Here is a 20,127-nt window from a genome sequence, read left to right as displayed (position 1 = left end):
CTTTTCTAAATATTCTATCCCAAATAATGTATTATTTATTTTTATGCTGGGAGTTTTCTTCTTTAAAGTAACTATTAACAATTTCACCTTAGCCATAACTTTTTAAAGGACAATTAAAGTATTCTATTGTTTTCTCTACTGTTCTTACTTGTGCAGTCTCTGCATGTTCCAGCATTTCTTCGAATTCCTGATACTCTTCATCATCTGGTTCAGCACCTGAGAGGCGAGCTGCCCTGGCCATGAAATATGGAGGCAGCTCTCCAATTGCTGTACCGATACCCTATGTGCAAAACCAAAATACTCACATGAGATTCTGTTCTCAACATAAGAATACTAAACAGATTAAATCTATATTTTTCTACATTGCCAAAACCACATTAAGATGCATGTATTAGGGAGGAAAGCATATACTACATAATCAAGAGAACATGAGTGTGACTCTTGGCCCTAATACTGACCAATACAAAGCCAGGCGAGATAATATACACTAAACTCTTAGACAATTCCTGGTGCATGGCAGACATTAGATTAACGTTAGTTCTCTAAGCATCTCTACTTATACTCTGTGATTTCTGTCAGTTTTTTCCCTCTTTTCAAATCATTTGGTAATGAGTATTCACTAGTACAAGTTTTAGATAAAACTTTCTAGGAAATCTTCTGGTATTTAAGATGCTGTTTCAATCTGGTATTTAAGGTATTTAATCTGGTATTTAGGGTGCTGTTTTAATTTTTTTGTGTGTGCAGAGTTAAAACTTTTAACAAATAGTGGTCAGGAAGCCCCTTGAAAACTCAACATTAGGATGGATAAATTTTCACCACAGGAAAAATGTTTATTTCCTCAGGACATTGAGTGACTCATGTTTCAGTCATTTTGTGGATTCTTGTTTTTGAAGAGAATTTTTTTTTCACTCAACTTAAAACATAGGATGAAAACAAAGGTAAGAGAATCAGGAACTTGGTTTGGACTTAAATGGCTTAAATACAAGATAGATGATAATGTAAAAGGTATATGGTTTCTAGGAAAATTCTCAACTTTGAGCCATCCTTCTCTGCCTTGAGTCATAGTGAATGAAAAAGTTTTGCTAATTCTCAGAAGCAATTTTAGGTCTATTTGCTCTGTACTATGACTTTGTCAACAAATGCCTTGAAAAGAATCCCCAAGGAACATTATCAAATTCAAATATTTCATGTTCACAGTATTATATTTCAATGTGTGGGATCAATAATCTCCAAATGAGACTGCATTATCCACATATGAAACAAGAATTCTGAAAAAGAATATACTTAAGTGTCAAAAGAAGCAGGCTATATTTAGTTAAAGAATAAAGAGAGAGAGATGAGAGGGAGGAGAGACATATACATCACGGGATATATAAATAAAACACAAATCATATTTTGCTAAACAAAAAAAGTTAATGTTAGTCAACTTTGGAGAATGTTAAGAGAATGAACTTACTATTTAAAAAACAGGTAAATAAAGGGGAAAAATCCATTACTTATCCTCTCTTACCTATATGAAAGATATCTTGGGGTAACCAAATTGGTGATAAGGAGTTTTTCTTTATAAAAACATTCCAGTCAATAAGTAAAGTAAAAAAAAATGATGTAATTGGTTTACCCCCATTTTATAACCCTTAATAATGGAATTGTATAACAATGGTGATAATACCACAAAAGGAAAGACAATCAGACATTACTGTACCTCGTGATAGAAATACACAAGACTATAACATGTATTCTCGACAAAAAAATTTTTTTCAAGCCTCTCTAACTATCAACTCACAGGAAACATAGGGAACAGATAAACATATTTAAACTATACCAACTGGGATATAATTAGTAAAATCGAGACTGTGAGAAATTATATTTGACAAACAACCCAGTTTCAACAACAAATAAATATGAAAAGAAAAACAAACACCATCAGAAAAATCTGAACATTAACTAGGTAGCTGATCTGAAGAGACTATTCCTAATTTCTCTTAGGTGTGATAATGTTTTTTTGAGTCCTAAGACTGATATATTTACAGATGAAATGTGATATGTTATCTAGGATATGCCTCAAGATAGTGGAGAGCCTACAGAGGAGGGATCAGATAAAACAATATTAGCCAGGGATTAATATTAACTGAGTTTGGGTGATAATATATTAAATTAATTATATAAATCTCTGTACTTAAAAAAATTTTTTTCCCATTACAAAAAGTAGGAAGTTAATTGCAACATGTTATTCAAAACATGAACTTCTCTTAAAACCTGTTAACTCAAATGTTTAATAGTTCTGAAAGCAATCATATGATTCAAACTCATGACAAGTTTCCTTAAAGTTAAAAAGGAAGTAATAATGGACTGAATGAAATCAAGAGCTACATACTATATTATACTTGGTTGACTATATTTATTGTTATAGTTGGATTCTGCTCATGTTTTCCCACATTAGCAAGAAACAAGAATGGTGATCATGAGTCAATATTCTGGTTTTTTACACAAATAGATAAAAAGAAATACAGTTATCCAGACAGGTCCCCCAAAACACATTATATTCTAGACACAAAAGTTTATTTAGTTATCTCAAATTAGGTACTGCAGTCCCATAATTTCATGATTCTTACAAAATAATTTTATAATTCTTGCAAAATCAAAACAAAAAACCAAAACAGAAGTGTGGAACACTAAAAACTGTCAGCCTAGGCTTAATTAAGGGGAAGAAATAACTGGTTTCCTTATTGCAAAAGAAAGAGACAAGTAGTTTTTAGTCAAGCAATAATTCAGAAAGCTCTTCTAAAAACCATCTGCTCCATATCAATTGATTACCTTGAAGACCCTGCTTCTTGAATTGGAGAAGATTTTAACATGCACAAAATATGCAAAACCAAGAGGGAAATATCTTCCTGAAGTATCAATTATATTCAAAGATTTAGGGGAGGAGGAAAATCCTGAATGTTCATGCTTTTAAAAAGTTTTGTCAAGTGGATTCACAAGCAAATCAGCATTTTGCTTTTCACTGATGGGAATCATAAGTTTAATAGTAAAAATATGGAGAGCAGAAAATTTTACATATGCTGATTCTCAGATATTATGGTAGTTTTGTATTATCTATGTGTTAATAATTTTTTTAAACAAAATGATTTTTCTATTACATATTCCAATTACAAACATAAATCAGAGGTTAAAAGCAGAAGTTAGGAGGGTAAGCTTGAAACCACTGAGAAATGCAGGGTTCTTACAGAAAACAATTATACCAATTCTAGTAAAATTTTCAAGACTGTTTTGCACATAGAGAAAATTTGCTTCCAGTTTCCCTTGAGGTCAGTTTTCAAATGGCTGTAAGAAGGAATGAAGTTCTGACACATGCTACAACATGGATGAAACTTGAAAACCTTATGCCAAGCAAAATAAGCCAGACATAGAAAAACAAGTATTATATGATTCCATTTAGATGGGGTATCTAGAATTGACACAATCAAAGAAGAAGAAAATAGAAAAGACTCTGGAGTTATTGTTTTAATGGGTACATATTTCTGTTTGGGATGACAAAATGTTCTGGCAATGATGACACAACATTGTGAATATACTTAAGGCCAATAAACTGTGTACTTAAAAACGGTTAAAATGGTAAAACTTTCCTTATATATATTTTACCACAATAATCACCCCCTAACCATGAACTTAACAAATACATGACATTAAAAGGTGATGCTCTCTATCTAAAAGTCAACACACATGCTCTCGCCCCTGCCCTGCTGTCCCACTTTACAAATCTTTATTCTTAGATCTCAACCAAAACACTGCTTCTTCATGGAAATCTTCCTTGAATCATAAACTAGGGAAAATGTCTGTGTTATACAGATTTCTCCTTCATATTTATACGGTTTTTCCATGATATTTATTTATGCATTTTTTCCATGATAATTATTTCCCTCACTGGAACGTAAAGTTCCAATGAGACTGTTCAGTTTTGCTCACTCTGAATCTCTGGTGCTTGGATGCATAATAACTATTATTGGAATTCATGAGTGAAATGAAAATTTGTGAAGCTTTGCACTGGTGACACAAATTATGGAAGATCAAAAGATTCAAACTGAAAAAAAGTAACTAATGATCAACAATATCAAACAATTCATGGGGCACCTGGGTGGCTCAGTTGGTTAAGTGTCCTACTTCTGTTCAGGTCATGATCTCACGGTCCATGAGTTCGAGCCCCGTGTCAGGCTCTGTGCTAACAGCTCAGAGCCTGGAGCCTGCTTCAGATTCTGTGTCTCCCTCTCTCTCTCTCTCTGCCCCTCCCCCCTTCATGCTCTGTCTCTGTCTCAAAAATAAATAAACATTAAGAAAAAAATTAAAAAAAAAACACACAAAAAAACTCAATTCACTTTAGCGTGCTCCAAAGACCTACATAAACAAGCTGAAATTAAGAGCAACCCTGGTCTTTTTTTTTTTTTAACGTTTATTTATTATTGAGAGACAGAGAGAGACAGAGTATGAGCGTGGGAGGGGCAGAGAGAGGAGGAGACACAGAATCCAGAATCCGAACCAGGCTCCAGGCTCTGAGCTGTCAGCACAGAGCCCGACACGGGGCTCGAACTCATGAATGTGAGATCATGACCTGAAGTCGGACGCTCAACTGACTGAGCCACCCAGGAGCCCCCAACCCTGGTCTTTATCCTATAATTGGATGTACTCCACATTTTAATTATTTTACTGATTCACTACATTTGTAATGATAGCAACGTCTGTAAAGACATACTACTTTGCAAAGTACAAACTGGATAAAAATGTCAAATAAGATATGAGTTTGTTTTTCAGTTTTCTTTAATGTTTATTATTTTCGAGAGAGACAGAAACAGAGAGACAGAGAATGAGAGGGAGAGGGGTAGAAAGAGAGGGAGACAGAATCCAAAGCATCAAATAAGATGTGAGTTGTTTGTTTTTTTTTTTAACGTTTATTTATTTTTGAGACAGAGAGAGACAAAGCATGAACAGGGGAGGGGCAGAAAGAGAGGGAGACACAGAATCGGAAGCAGGCCCCAAGATGTGAGTTTTTAATCAAGCAAGACATTCTTTTGAACAGAACAAAACATATGGGTGTGAACACAAACGAAAGGGTAAACTCATCTATGAAAGGGTAAACTACAAATCAAGGCTGACACACTCTATATCAAGGTTTCTCAACCTCAGCAGTATGGACATTTTATGACTGTATCCCATTTAACCATTTTAAAATATAAAACTAAGTGGCATTAACTGCATTCACAATGTTGTGCAACCACCATCACTATCTATTTCCAGTATTTTTCATCACCCAAATGGAAATACTGCACCCATTAAGCATTAACTTTCTCATCCCACACAACGCTGGTAACTTCAAAGGTACTTCTTATCTCTATGAATTTGACTCTTCTATTTTATTTTTATTTATACTCTTTTTTTAAAAAGAGTTTATTTATTTTGAGAGAGAGAGAAAGAGTGTGTGTGTGAGTGCAGGGGGTGGGGGGGGGAGGGCTGAGAGGGAAAGACAGAATCCTAAGCAAGCCTAGATTGTCACAGTGGAGCCCAACATGGGACTCAATCCCACCAACTGTGAGATCATGACCTGAGACAAAATCAGAGTTGAACACTTAATTGACTGAGCCGCTCAGGTGCCCCCAATTTGACTCTTCTGGACAATTCACATAAGTGCAATCATATAGTATGTCTTTCTTTTTTTTTTTTTTTTTTTTTTTTAAGTATTTCCCAAATGAGTCCTTTCCCTTTATTTATTTATTTTTTTTATTTTTTTTAATTTTTTTTTTCAACGTTTTTTATTTATTTTTGGGACAGAGAGAGACAGAGCATGAACGGGGGAGGGGCAGAGAGAGAGGGAGACACAGAATCGGAAACAGGCTCCAGGCTCCGAGCCATCAGCCCAGAGCCCGACGCGGGGCTCGAACTCACAGACCGCGAGATCGTGACCTGGCTGAAGTCGGACGCTTAACCGACTGCGCCACCCAGGCGCCCCTAGTATGTCTTTCTAGTAATGGCTTATTTCATTTAACATAATGTTTTTGAGGTTCATACTGTAGTACTATTCAGAACTTCATTCCTTTTTATGGATTAATAATATTCCATTATACGTATATACTACATTTTATCCATGTATCTGTTGCGGGACACTGGGTTGTTTCCACCTTTCTGAAAATGTGGAGGGGTGCCTGGGTGGCTCAGTTAGTTAACCGCCCAGGACTTGATTTCAGCTCAGCTCATAATCTCATGGTGAGAGTAAGCCAGTGTTGGGCTCTGCATGGACAGTGTGGAGCCTACTTGGGATTCCCCCCCTGCCCCGCCCCTCCTGTGCTCTCTGTCTCAAAATAAATAAACATTTAAAAAATTAAAAAAAAAAAAAAAAAGAAAATGTGGATAATATTACTGAGGAATGAAGTACAAGTATCTGTACTTATACCTGAGTCCCAGTTTTCAGTTCTTGTGGGTATTTATGTAGGAGTGGAATTAGAGGAGGGTCATATGGTAATTCTAAATTTAGGTTTTTGAGAATCCACCAAAGTCTTTTCCCTAGCAGCTAAATTACTCTGCATTCCCAACAGTCTACAAGAGTTCCAATTTCTCCATATCCTGATACTTGTTTTCTTTTTTAAAAAATAATAGCAAAGGGGTATTTCCTTGTGGTTTGAATCTGCACTTCCCCAATGACTAAATGATGCTGAGAATCTGTGCACTTATTGGCCATTAGTGTATCTTCTTTGGAGAAAAGTCTATTCAAGTCCTTTGCCCATTTTTAAAATTGGGTTGTTAAGTTGTAGAAGTTCTTCAAACATTCTGGATATTAAACCTTTATCAGATATATGATTTGTGAACATCCCCTTGCATTCTGTGGGTTATCTTTTCACTCTCTTGATAATGTTTTTTTTTTTTTTGACATAAAAGAGGTTTTTATTTTAGTGAAGTTCAACTTACCTATTACTTTTTCTTGTTGTCTATGTTTTTGGGGTGTCATATTTAAGAAACCATTGCCAAATCCAACACCATGCAGATTGTCTCTACATCTTCCTCTAAGAGTTGTACAGTTTTAGTTCGTAAGCTTAAGTCCCTGATGCATTTTGAGTTAATTTTTACAGAAGGTAAGGGTCCAAATCCATTATTCTGAATGTGTATATGGTTTTCCCAGCACCTTTTGTTGAAAGGACTATCCATATAAATATTGAGAACAATAGGAACCAATTTAAATGTAACTTGATATGCGCTCCACTTTATATGTGACAAAAGACAATTTCAAAAAAGGAAATATGAAGAGCACTCAGCCAATTAACTAGGATTAATCAACATTCTTGTACTATGTGCAAAACCTTATACTGACTGCTGTGAGGGTAATACATTTAAGGTACAGTTTATATTTTTTAGGAGCTTAAAATTTATTTGGGAAAGTAAGCCACTACACTAGTCTAGTTAACTAATTTAAGGCATGCATGGAGCTAGGCCAAATGAACACTTCAAACAATATGAACTATGGGAGTTGGAGGAGGCAGTTATCACTGCCAGCTGCGATGGAAGTTTTTCTTTGTTGGCATTAGTGTTAATCCAGCCATGTAAATCATTTGTGAAGGAACTAAAGCAAAACAGAAAACCTAATCCATATACATGGTCTCTTTCTAGCACGTTCCAAGTATCTTCTGTTATTTTAATAATAATTTTTCATCAAAAGACTAATGTGGTCAAATTTATAAAACATATGCAACTAGTACAATGAATTTTGTTTCCAGTGCTTATAAAAGAGTAACAGGAAATACGACAATTTTTCCTGCCTTTCATATTCAACAAATTCAAAATATGGCATTTCCCTTACAATTCTTTTAAAACACAACATACTAGGCTATAGTATATATAACTGACAAATAAGTTATACTAAAAACGAAGACGATCGTATGAAACACACACACACAGACAATATAGTTGTTAACCTTTAAATAAGTGTATTTGAAAACTTTCCCTCTTCCATGGGTATGGCATTCATGTTCATTTTAGTCAAGATTTTTAACTGATCTGTTCCATATGTTTTATTTTATAAGACACTGTTAGGGGAAAAAAGTTACAGAGAACCTATAACTTAATGAATCCAAATGACAAAAAATGTTCAAAGAGTAACAGAAAGTCTTTAGCAAATGAACTATTCCTCAATGATACACATTTGAATGAATATAGGCATATAGAAAAAAAAAGAATACTTTGTATGGATTAAAATAATCTGTCACTGGATATATAGTACAAAAGCTTCCCAAAATACACTTAAGCAAACCATAAAAAGAATAATTGGTACAACTGAAAGCAAGATCACCATATACAACCATATAGTCTGATACCCTCACTACAGTAAAGCTTGGTCTATTAAAAAAATATCTGACCTTACTTCAGTATTACTAACAACTCAGAAAATGAAATAAGCCCTCTAAGAATAAACACAGAGTATCTGAATCTAGGAGAGAGACATACAACATTTACCAATCTGGGACTGAAAATACAACCACTTGCTATGTGTTTATCAAATATTTCACATTGGTAAAATTTTGGAAAGTAGTATAGTTGTATCATCTATCCTCCATTTCCCCTCTTGCTGTCTACATGGCATCCACTGCTTTGTTGTACCTATGGCTTCATGCCTTACTCTGAATGTCATTCATGAATGGGGAAGCTCTAAAGGGTTTCTCTTACTTGGAAGCAGATAACTGGTGACTTCATGAATTAATTGTTTATTGACTTGCTATGTGGATATACATTTGGATTAAATTTTCAATGAGGTACAACAAAGTATCAAAATAGTGAGGTTAATTTTAGACAAATATGAAAATGGACATCTTACCCACATGCAGGCCTCAATCCTAACTTTTGAGATGATGCTCCACAAAGAAATGGTTCCTTCAATGCTCTCTTCATCTGGACAAATAATTTGATCAGGATAAGGTGGTTCAGGGAAATTAACTGAATTGCATTCATAAGCAGCTAATGTAACTGAAGCTATATGTGGACCCTATGAAACAAATATGAGAAACCTCTGATGAGAAATATTAATGAAAAAGGAATTACCAATCAATATACATGTCATTTTAACAGTACCTTAATTACTATACATAAATAGAAAAATCTTAGCTTCTAGAGAATAAGAATCTAACTACCTATTTCGAAACACTAATCCTTAATCTCTTCCCAGCTTGTTTTTTTAACTCAGATTTATTGAAGTATAATTTATATATAATAGTATATAGGTATATAGTTCATTGAGTTTTGACAAATATATTGAACTGTATAAGTACAACCAACCAAGATATAGAACACTTCCATCACTACAAAAAGTTCCCTGGTGTCTTTTTATAGTCAATCTCCTTCTCCAACACCATATGATTTCTGGCTTTATTTGATTTTATTCATCTATATTCTCATTTGTAAGAATGTTATACCCTTTGATAAAAAATTCCTGTGCCCTATCCCTTTAGGCATGATTCGAGAATACCACTTTTCTGTCCTTACTTAAAAACAGTTGGTGAAGTAACTACCTCACTTATCTTTCCCAAAGATAAGAGGTCCTAAAACAAAATAAAACTGTGGAACAAATATCAGTAAGTTTTTCTTTTAAAGCAGTATTTTCTATGGAAGATTTTGTGTTGCTTTGTACCTTTATTTTAAAATATTAAAAATTAAGGGCACCTGGGTGGCTCAGTCGGTTGAGCATCCAACTTCGGCTAAGGTCATGATCTTGCAGTTTGTAAGTCTGAGGCCCACATTGGGCTCACTGCTGTCCGCCTGTTAGTGCAGAGCCCGCTTCAGATCCTCTGTCCCCCTTTCTCTGCCCCTCCCCTGCTTGTGCTCTCCCAAAAAATAAATATAAAAAACAATAAACTAAAATATTACAAATTAATAATAATCACATAGGTTAAAATGGATTAATATTAGATGTGTGATAAAGGCTTAATAAACACAATGGTTCCCAAGTGCACATGCATGCCAAGGTGAGGGGTCTTTATAAGAACCAACTAGGGAATTTGTTAAATATACAAATTCCTGGGTTCCCTACCATAGATTTATTCAATAGGTGGGGATAGGAACCTGTATGTTTTAAATGAGTTTATTTAGAATTTCAAATAAGTTAGGTTCTCTAATAGGCTAGGTTTAGGAACCACTGGGATAACAGTAAATTAAGGGTCAGGAATGAAACCTTTTTTTTTTTTTAACGTTTATTTTATTTTGAGAGAGACAGAGACAGAGAGAGAATCCCAAGCAGGCTCTGTGTTAGCAGAGCGGGGCTCGAACCCACAAATCATGAGATCATGACCTGAGCCAAAACCAAGAGCCAGATGCTTAACCGACTGAACCACTCAGGCACCCCAGGAATTAAACAACCTTAGACAAAGTCACTTAACTTTTTTTCTGGGCCTCAGTTTACTCTTCTGCAAAGCAAAAAAATTAAGACTCATAGTTTTATTCAGCTCCAAAATAAAAAACTCCAAATATAATCAAATATGTGAATTAAAATCTAACAATAATTTCCAAAGTTCTCATGAGGTATCAGAGCTAAACACTGGACATCCTTAACACGTTTCTTTAACATACAAGCTGTAAATATTTACTTTAAAGCATACTGTAGACCTAGTGGCTATAAGTATAACTTCTAGAGCCACATGTTCTGGTTCAGGTTCTGGACTCTGTAACTTACCTTCTGAGTCTTGCTCTCCTAATCTATAAAATGGAAATAATCAAATACCTTCAGAACCTACATTCTGGGGATACCATAAAATTTAAATCAGTCGACTTATATAAAGGACCCAGCTTAGAATAAACCCTCAAAATGTACTAGCCATTAGTTATTACGAAGAAAAATACTGTATTTGTAGAATAAAATTTTGTAGAATATCAAATAAAAATATAGTAAAAATTTTTGTTATACAATATTATGTTTTAGATAATATAATATTAAATTGTGTGCATTAATATATTAAAATATATATATAATTTTATCCTCTCTAGCTCTATACACATACACACATACAGTAAGTGGTCTCGGTATACAAGAGGTTTTTTTTTTTAATTTCTTTTCTTAAAGTTTACTTGTTTTGAGAGTGAGAAAGAGAGAGAGAGAGAGAGAGAGAGTCAGGTGGTGGGGGGCGAGGAGCAGAGGGAGAAGGAGAAAGAGACTCCTAAGCAGGCTCCATGTTCAGTGCAGGGCCCAACGTGGGGCTTGATCTTACCACCACGAGATCACGACCTGAGCCTATATCAAAAGTCCGACGCTTAACCGATAGAGCCACCCAGAGGCCCTGAGAGCCTTTTTAAATCATAAGGTAAAAAAATTAGTGGTTCAAAGACAAAAGTGCACAAGATGCAACAATGAAAATAAAACATTAAGGAACTATTGCTATTAAGATAAAAGGTGATTTAAAACAAAACTTTTTGTTGTTAAGTTAATACGAAAAATATATTCATAAATCTAAGCTACATTTCTCCCTATATGCAACTGGCGTTATGTGTTCAAAGAAAATCTAAAAAATGTAGTTCTGCATGTAGCACTGAATCAATTATTAGTTTTTTTCTGGACCAAAAAAATCTATGTGAATTTTTAGCCTCTTCATCTTTCTCTTGAGTTTTAATTCACAGAAATTCATAAAGAGTAATATTTACATTAAAAGAATAATTACGTAAATGCTTTTGAGTAGTCACATTTTCCTTCAAAGTTATTAACCATGAAATCCACAATTGCTTCTTTGAATATTATATGCATAAAAGATTTCACAGTTGAGGGGAAAAAGAATTATTTTGTGATTCTTTAAAAAAAAAGTTTAAAGTTTGTGGAATTCAGAATAATTGAATAATTAGTGAAAAATTTCTTACTCTACACATATAGCTAAGTATCAGATGTAATTAAAAAAACAAACAAAAAACGCTGTAACTTCAACCTATAATGTATAAAACGCAAAAGAAAAATGTGATACCAGTAAGTAAAATAGAAGAAATTCAAGAGTTTGCCCATGATACCCCACAAACTGTCCCTATAATATACAGTACAGTCTACTTCTCAACCCTAGAAACGAACTCTAAGTGAACAAAATTAAACTGCCCTGGATACTAAATAATAATATTTCTGGGATGTACAGGAAAGAAAAACCTACATTTCTATTCTAGAAATATAAAATATGTACTTCAACAGATCAAACACATTATCCAACAAGATAAAAGACTTATTCATAGTTTCAATTTTAAGTAATTCTAAAAAGGGAAAATTTCAGCAATCTGATGAGAATTTTTTCCCTAAAGAAAGGACGGTTCATTCACACAACTAAACTGATATATACTTTCCATAACCACACTAATAAGTCATGATTACTCAGCCTTTGAGGCAGATGTGGTTCCCAGCAAAACGGACACAAATAACTCAGCTTCTTGTCCTTTGTTCATTCTCAAGAGCCCGTTTAGTCCGTACCTTGACATTTTAGTTTAAACTACGTTAATTATAGGAAACTTCACAAATTCTTTTCAACAATATAGGCTGATGGTTCCTAAATATAATTGAGTTGAATGAAATAAATATGAGTTTACATGAAAAATCCAAACACCAAGACTAAAAAATTGTTTTGATTAAAATATTTTTAAAGGTTATACATATTCAAATTAACTTTTATTTTCTACAACCTACAAGTCCTACTGCACTGTATCATATATTAAATGTCTTAACTATGCTAAATGAAAAACCAAGGGATAAAGACAAACAGCTATAGTGTAAGCAGAAAACACTACCTGGACAGAACCACCATGAAACATATAAAACCCAACAATGTATTGAGCAGGAGGTTACAGCTGTCCTGAGAGCATTTAGATATTGATATGTATGGATTAGAGATCCTGGCCTTTGGTTGGGGGTTTTCTGTCTCAGATCATGAAGTGGTACGGACTTTTACACCTACAGTAAACTAAAAGACTGGACAAAACACATGGAACAATTCTTTTCAGGCATTGTACCATAGGCAGTCTATGATTTCTGACTGCTGATAGAAGGAATACAAATGAGGAAACCCTATGATGGCTCTGGCTTTTCTTTGTAGACACATTCCATGTCTATAGCAAAATCCAAAGAGAAAGAGCCCAAGCAAAGCATGGTGGTCTTGGGGTGCCTGGCTGGCTCAGTCTGAAGAGCATGTAACTCAGGGTTGTGAATTTGAGCCCCACGTTGGGTGTAGAAATTACTAAAAATAATAAATTTTTTAAAAAACAGCATGGTGGTCTTGCTGAGTTGAGAAGTAAATCTGAGTTCAGGGAGCCTGAGTAGTTGAAATCTGTGGGACAGAATGATAATAAAGAGAAAGAACTCTAGAAACATGCACAGGGTCCTCTTGAGACTTTGATATACAAAGCTGCATTGCAGGCTAGGGTGAGATTCCATTAGGCTAGGCAAAGAACAAGTGGTGGGAAAACAACTTACACCAGTTGTAAGATAAACAATTCCTAGAGTTCACAAGGACTAGGAAACACCTGCAGTTCAACCAGCTAGAGTGCAGAGACTCAGCATTCAGGGAAGACCCTAAAAGGAGCCTAGAGTAACAGTTACTCCAGATAGGCCATAAAATGTTTTTTTTTTTTTTTTTAAAAACCTTAAACAGATCAAGTTGATGACAGGTAACTTGACTGCCCACCAAAACAGAAAACTGATGCTCTGCAAAGAAGGACAACAAATCCATACAATAAACAATTTTAATACTACATGTCCAGCATCTAATAAGAAACAACTAGATCTGTGAAGAACGAAAATATGACCCAGAAGAAACATTAGTCAACAGAAACAGAAATGTCAGAGATAATGGAAATAGGAGACAAGAACCTAAAAACAGTAAATATAAGTAAGTTCAAGGATTTAAGCAGCAGTTGGCAAACTTCAAATTACAGACCAAATTTGGCCCACGCTAGTTTTACAAAGAAAGTTTCAAAGAATATAGCCATGTCCATTCACTTACATATCGTCTCTGGCTAATTCTGTGCTACAAGAGCAAAAGTGAATAACTCTGAAAGACTCTACAGTTCCACAAAATCTAAAATATTTATTATGTGATTCTTTGCAAAAAAAGTTTGCTGATACCTGGAAAACATAGGGGTGGCTCAGCTGGTTAAGGCTGGTTTTGGCTCAGGTCATAATCCCACAGTTTTGTGGGTTGGAGCCCCATGTAGGGCTCTGCACTGACAGTGCAAAGCCTGCTTGAGATTCTCTCTCTCCCTCTGCCCCTCCCTCACATACACTGTCTCTGTCTCCCTCAAAATAATAAACTTAAAAAAAAAAAAAAAAAAAGGAAAACACAAACATGAGGAAAGAAATGGAAAGTATAAAAAATGGAACTTGTAGGGGCGCCTGGGTGGCTCAGTCGGTTAAGCGTCCGACTTCGGCTCAGGTCACGATCTCGCGGTATGTGAGTTCGAGCCCCGCGTCAGGCTCTGGGCTGATGGCTCGGAGCCTGGAGCCTGTTTCAGATTCTGTGTCTCCCTCTCTCTCTGACCCTCCCCCCTTCATGCTCTATTTCTCTCTGTCTCAAAAATAAATAAATGTTAAAAAAAAATTAAAAAAAAAAAATGGAACTTGTAGAGCTGAAGATAATATCTGAATGGAAAAATTCATTGGCTAGATTATCAACAGATTAGACAGACACCACAGAAGAAAATATTAGAGAACTTGAAGTCAGGGCAATAGAAAGCATCCAAACTAAAGGATACAGAGGGTAAAGACTATAAAAGAAATAAGCCACAGTGACCTGTGGAATAATACCAACTAGTCTAGTATACATGTAATTGGAATCCCAGAAAGAGAGGAGAAGGTGTGTGTTGGTGGGAAGGAGTGTGTGCAGAAAAATACTTGAAGAAATAGTAGCCAAGTATTTAAGGTTTGATGAAAAATATCAATCCATCAACTCACAGATCTAAGAAATTCAACAAACCTCAGGACAAATACAGAGAAAACACTTAAATCACTGAAAATCAGCACAATCATAATCTAATCAAATTGCTATTAACTCAATAATGAAAAAAATTTCAAAAGCAACTGGAGGGGTAAAGATAAATTATCTACGGGGAAATATAGATAATACTTCTCATCAGAATAATGCAATCCAAAGACAATGGAATTACTTCTCTGAAGAGCTGAAAGAAAAAAAAAAATCTAGAATCCAGGGAAAATATATTTCCAAAATAAAAATAACATAAAAATATTTTCAGATAAACCAAAGCCAAAAAAATCTGTTGTACCAGATCTGGACTATAACAAATATTAAAGGAAGTTCTTAGATAGAAGAAAAGTGATACCAGATGAAATCTTAATGTATACAAAGTAATAAAGAGTACTACAAATATAAAAGATCTTTCCTCCTCATTAAAAATCTTTTCAAAAATAACTAGTTGTCTTAAGTAAAAACTATAGCACATATAGAAGTAAAATATATGACAACAACAGCATACATTATGGGAGGGAGAAAAATGGAATATACTATTGCAGAGCAGTTAAATTATATATATATTTTTAAAATGTTCCATCCAAAAAAAGATAGGAAAAGAACACAAAATAGGTGGGACAAAATAAAAAATAGGTGGGACAAACAGCTTGAGGGTACACTTAAATCCAACCACACTGATAACTACATTAATTATAAATTGACCAAACATACAAATGAAAAGACAGAGAGCGTCAGACTGGATTAAAGACATGCCATCTATAAGAATCCCATTTTATTTTTCTTTTTTTTTTTTTTTCTTTTCATTTTTTATTTATTTTTGGGACAGTGAGAGACAGAGCATGAACGGGGGAGGGGCAGAGAGAGAGGGAGACACAGAATCGGAAACAGGCTCCAGGCTCCGAGCCATCAGCCCAGAGCCTGACGCGGGGCTCGAACTCACGGACCGCGAGATCGTGACCTGGCTGAAGTCGGACGCTTAACCGACTGCGCCACCCAGGTGCCCCCCATTTTATTTTTCTTTGAAGTTTATTTTTATTTATTTTTGAGAGAGCATGCATGAGCAGGGGAAGAGCAGAGCGAGAGGGAGAGAAAGACTCCCAGGCAGGTACTGTGCTGTCAGTGCAGAGCCTGATGCAGGGCTCGATCCCATAAACCGTGAGATCATGACTTGAGCCAAAATCAAGAGTTAGACACTTACCCAACTGAGCCACCCAGGTGCTCCAAGAAGCCCATTTTATTTTATTTTTTTACAAAAATTAAAAAAAAAATTTTTGGGGGGGCGCCTGGGTGGCTCAGTTGGTTAAGCGGCCGACTTCAGCTCAGGTCATGATCTCGCGATCCATGAGTTCGAGCCCCATGTCGGGCTCTGTGCTGACAGCTCAGAGCCTGAAGCCTGTTTCAGATTCTGTGTCTCCCTCTCTCTGACCCTCCCCCGTTCATACTCTGTCTCTCTCTGTCTCAAAAATAAATAAATGTTAAAAAAAAAATTAAATAAAAAATTTTTTTTAACGTTCATTTATTTTTGAAAGAAAGAGAGCGTGCGAGCAGGGGAGGGACAGAGAGGCAGACACAGAATCTGAAGCAGGCTCCAGGCTCTGAGCTGTCAACAGAGCCCGACGCGGGGCTCAAGCCCATGAACTGTGAGATCATGACCTCAGCCGAAGTCAGACGCTTAACCAACTGAGCCACCCAGGTACCCCCCAGGAAGTCCATTTTAAACATCAAGACCCAAAAGTAAAAATAAAGGGATAAAAACATATAACCCATTTTGAAATAATCATAAAAAATATGGAGTGGCTATATTAATATCAGATAAAGTAGGATTGACTATAGGGAGTATTACTAGAGATGAATAAGGACATTTCAAAATGATAAAAGCGCTAATTCTAGAAAAGACACATCAATGCTAAATATGTAGGCACTTAACTACAGTGTAAAATACATAAAGCAAAAACTGACAGAACTGAAAGGACAAATAAATATCCACAATTACAGCTGAAAATTTCAACAACCTTCTCTTATGAGTTGACAGAACAATTAAATTGACAACCAGTATGGATACAGAAGACCTGAACAATATGGAACACTCCACCCAACAACAGCCAAATCCATATTCTTTTCAAGAACACATGGAACATTCATCAATATAGACCATATGATCTGGTATAAAACAAGTCTCAGTGTATTTAAAAGCACGTGCCATGCAGCAATGTAAAAGATCAACACAAGGAGCACTACTCAAGGAAAAGTGGCAAATGAAGGTCCTGAAGGCTAATTTCTCCAGTTAAGGTCAGTATCTTTTAACCTATGTGGTCGTAATCAAAGGAAGGCCAAACAGTTATATCTAGCCCAGACTGTTATTCCCCAGCACAGGAAGCTCTATAAATTCCCTAGAGATCAAGTCACAAGTAACATTCACTAACTGTACTCATAACCCCTGAGAGCTCCTAATTACTGCCAATGGAAGTTCCCGTTAATGATAAAGAAGTTAAATTTTATGACTGTGATGAAAAGTTATACTCTCATTAAAGTGGCAGGTTTTAGGTCTTTTTCTTTTCTTTCTTTCTTTTAGATAATCTAGTATACTTATTCTAGGTGAAGCTGTGGCAATAAGATAGTTCAGCTATTTTTAACATATCAGACATCTGGTTTTACTTCAGTTCAAAGCCTCATATATCTAGTCTCATGAGATGTATTACATTATATTTTCCAAAGTTTTGATCATGGAATAATTTTGCCTTGCCCAGGATGAACGATGTAGTGTTTAGCCAAGGACTAGTATGTCTGAGTGAGAGCAAAATTATAGTTAATTTGGGGGTAAAATTTCTTATGAGAGGAGATATGCGTATTTGTGGAAGAAGTGTTTTAACTTTTAAAATATTTTTTAAGATAAATTTTAGAAGTTACATTTCTACAATTTAAATTCTTTCATGAGCAGTATAAAAGGGGAAGTTTTAGTGACTGGTTGAAAAAATTTAACAGAGACAATTCTATGAGATCAATTTGTACTCTAACTTCAGGAATTAATATACCAAAAGTTCTAAGACAAATTTAGAATTTAAAAAAATTGTCCTAAACAGATAAAATTATCATACCTGAAATTATACAACAGAAAAAAACCCATAAAATGGTAGTGAATATAATAATGTACCTATATAAGCTCTGAGAAAGAAGACTTGGTACCACAAACACAAAGTAGGATCTTTGTAAGGAAGGAGTGGGATATTCGTACATTAATCTCTGAAAAAAATTTTATTAGTAAAATGACAGACTTATATATGCATTGCTGCTTCATTACAAAAAAAAAAAAAGTTTTGGGGCACCTGGGTGGTTCAGTCGGTTGAGCATCTGACTTCAGCTCAGGTCATGATCTCAAGGTTTGAGACTTGAGCCTCGCATCGGGCTCTGTGCTGACAGCTCAGAGCCTGGAGCCTGCTTCGGATTCTGTGTCTCCCCTCTTCCTCTGCCCCTCCCTGGCTCATGCTCTGTCTCTCTCTCTCAGAGATACACATTAAAAAAAAAAACAAAAAACACTTCTGTTTAAAGTTTTCGGCTTTGGAACTTTACTGTTGGATTTATTTAGGGGCCCGTTTTTGCAAATACATTTTCTTAAAAACAAAACCCTAAAATGGTCATAAATGGTAAGTCTATTTAGCCAAACCTCTTTATCAACCCAGATGAAGAATATGATATCACATTAATTGATAGCATATAAGTATGTGTATATATGAGTTTTTACAAGGAAGATAAGCAGACAGACAGACAGACAGACATTCATCCACCTTAGGCAGCTCCCTTAGAACTGATAAAACATTCCTAATGAATAGAATTGTTTGCACAACATCTGTAATGTCAATTCATAGCCTAATCCATCATCCGTACACAGAAGTCAAGTGAGATCCCAAAGGCAAAATTTCCAATTAGTTTTGTCTGGAAAGTTTAGGGCAAAGGTAATAAAATCAAGAATCCTGTGCTGATTCACTGGGAAAGCATTTGTTTGCCACACTCCTTCACTAAGGAACAAAAGGAGTCAGTGGTTAGGTTGGAATGTGATTCATTAGGAATATCTGGGTGATAAATAAATGAAAGGAGATGACAAATGGTTGTCTGTACAACTTGCAAAACCTTTGTTTTCTTTAAGTCTGACTTTTAAGGGACTTTAAAATGCTTTTGCAAACAGGAATTCTACTTCTCAAATTCTTTTAATCATTGCTTTTCTCATCATAGTCAGAAAACAATTTACCTAAGGTTATGGTTTACAGCAAATCATTCTAGAAGGCTAAAGCATAAAACTATTGATTGCAAATAGGCACTGAGAAGTTTAACTAGTGTTCATATCATTGTTGTGAGAAAGGTCCCAAGTTTACAAAATAAGCCTCTGGTCACACTATATAAAATGCAATAAATATAATGTCAAAAAGCAGTAATTTGAGCATTAATGTGCATTTGTTTTCTGAATCTGTTAGTAACTTATTAGATATAATCGGACTTCCATCTCACATTTATTTGATGAAAATCCTAGTAATAATAATTATAACAATGCCTGCATGACCTAAGTAACAGGGCAAGAATGTAAGAGATTCTTTTATTTTTTATTTTTTTCATGTTTATTTATTTTGAGAGAGAAGAGAGAATGAACAGGGGAGGGGCAGAGAGACAGTGAAAGAGAGAATCCCAAGCAGGCTCTGCACAGCACAAAGCTGGACATGGAGCTCAATCTCATGAACTGTAAGATCATGACTTGAGCTGAAATCAAGAGCCGAACACTTAACCTACTGAGCCACCCAGGCATCCCTTTATGAGATTCTATAGTAAAAGTGTTATGGTAAGTATGAAACTGCTAACCAAAACAAAAATGTGTAATGAATTCTATAGTGCATGCTCCCAAGTTATAAGGACACGCTATTGAAGTCATTTTTATTATATTGAATTAATCCATGTTTCCTTTTTTAAAGATTGTATTTATATTTATTTAAAAATTTTTTTTTAATGTTTATTCATTTTTGAAAGACACAGCACAACTAGGGGTGGGGAAGAGAGAAAGGGGGACACAGAATCTGAAGCAGGCTCCAGGCTCCGAGCTGCCAGCACCAGAGCCTGACGCGGGGCTCGAACCCATGAACAGCGAGATCATGATCTGAGCCGAAGTCGGACACTCAACCGA

The 20,127-nt window shown here is 35.3% G+C and overlaps 2 protein-coding genes across 3 annotated transcripts in view; one reads left to right on the top strand and one right to left on the bottom strand.

Moving 5' to 3' along the window:
* Positions 1-20,127, bottom strand: part of VMP1 (vacuole membrane protein 1) — a 137,060-nt gene that overhangs the window by 63,202 nt on the left and 53,731 nt on the right. Inside the window, exons 6-7 of one of the 2 annotated variants that reach the window (XM_058704920.1) lie at positions 8,849-9,016; positions 149-280 (exon numbers count right to left, since the gene is read on the bottom strand). In XM_058704920.1, coding sequence (XP_058560903.1) covers positions 149-280; positions 8,849-9,016 — 300 coding nt within the window. The remainder of the gene's footprint in view (positions 1-148; positions 281-8,848; positions 9,017-20,127) is intronic. The other variant, XM_058704922.1, reaches the window with a different exon arrangement.
* PTRH2 (peptidyl-tRNA hydrolase 2) overlaps positions 17,099-20,127 on the top strand; it is a 63,369-nt gene continuing 60,340 nt past the window's right edge. The window contains exon 1 of the mRNA XM_058704925.1: positions 17,099-17,252. The gene's annotated coding sequence lies outside the window, so the exon portion shown is untranslated. The remainder of the gene's footprint in view (positions 17,253-20,127) is intronic.

The sequence above is a fragment of the Neofelis nebulosa genome, chromosome 16, assembly GCF_028018385.1.
Source record: "Neofelis nebulosa isolate mNeoNeb1 chromosome 16, mNeoNeb1.pri, whole genome shotgun sequence".
NCBI lineage: Eukaryota > Metazoa > Chordata > Mammalia > Carnivora > Felidae > Neofelis > Neofelis nebulosa.
Note: the sequence above shows the minus strand (reverse complement) of the source record. Positions and strands in the feature narration are given on the sequence as shown.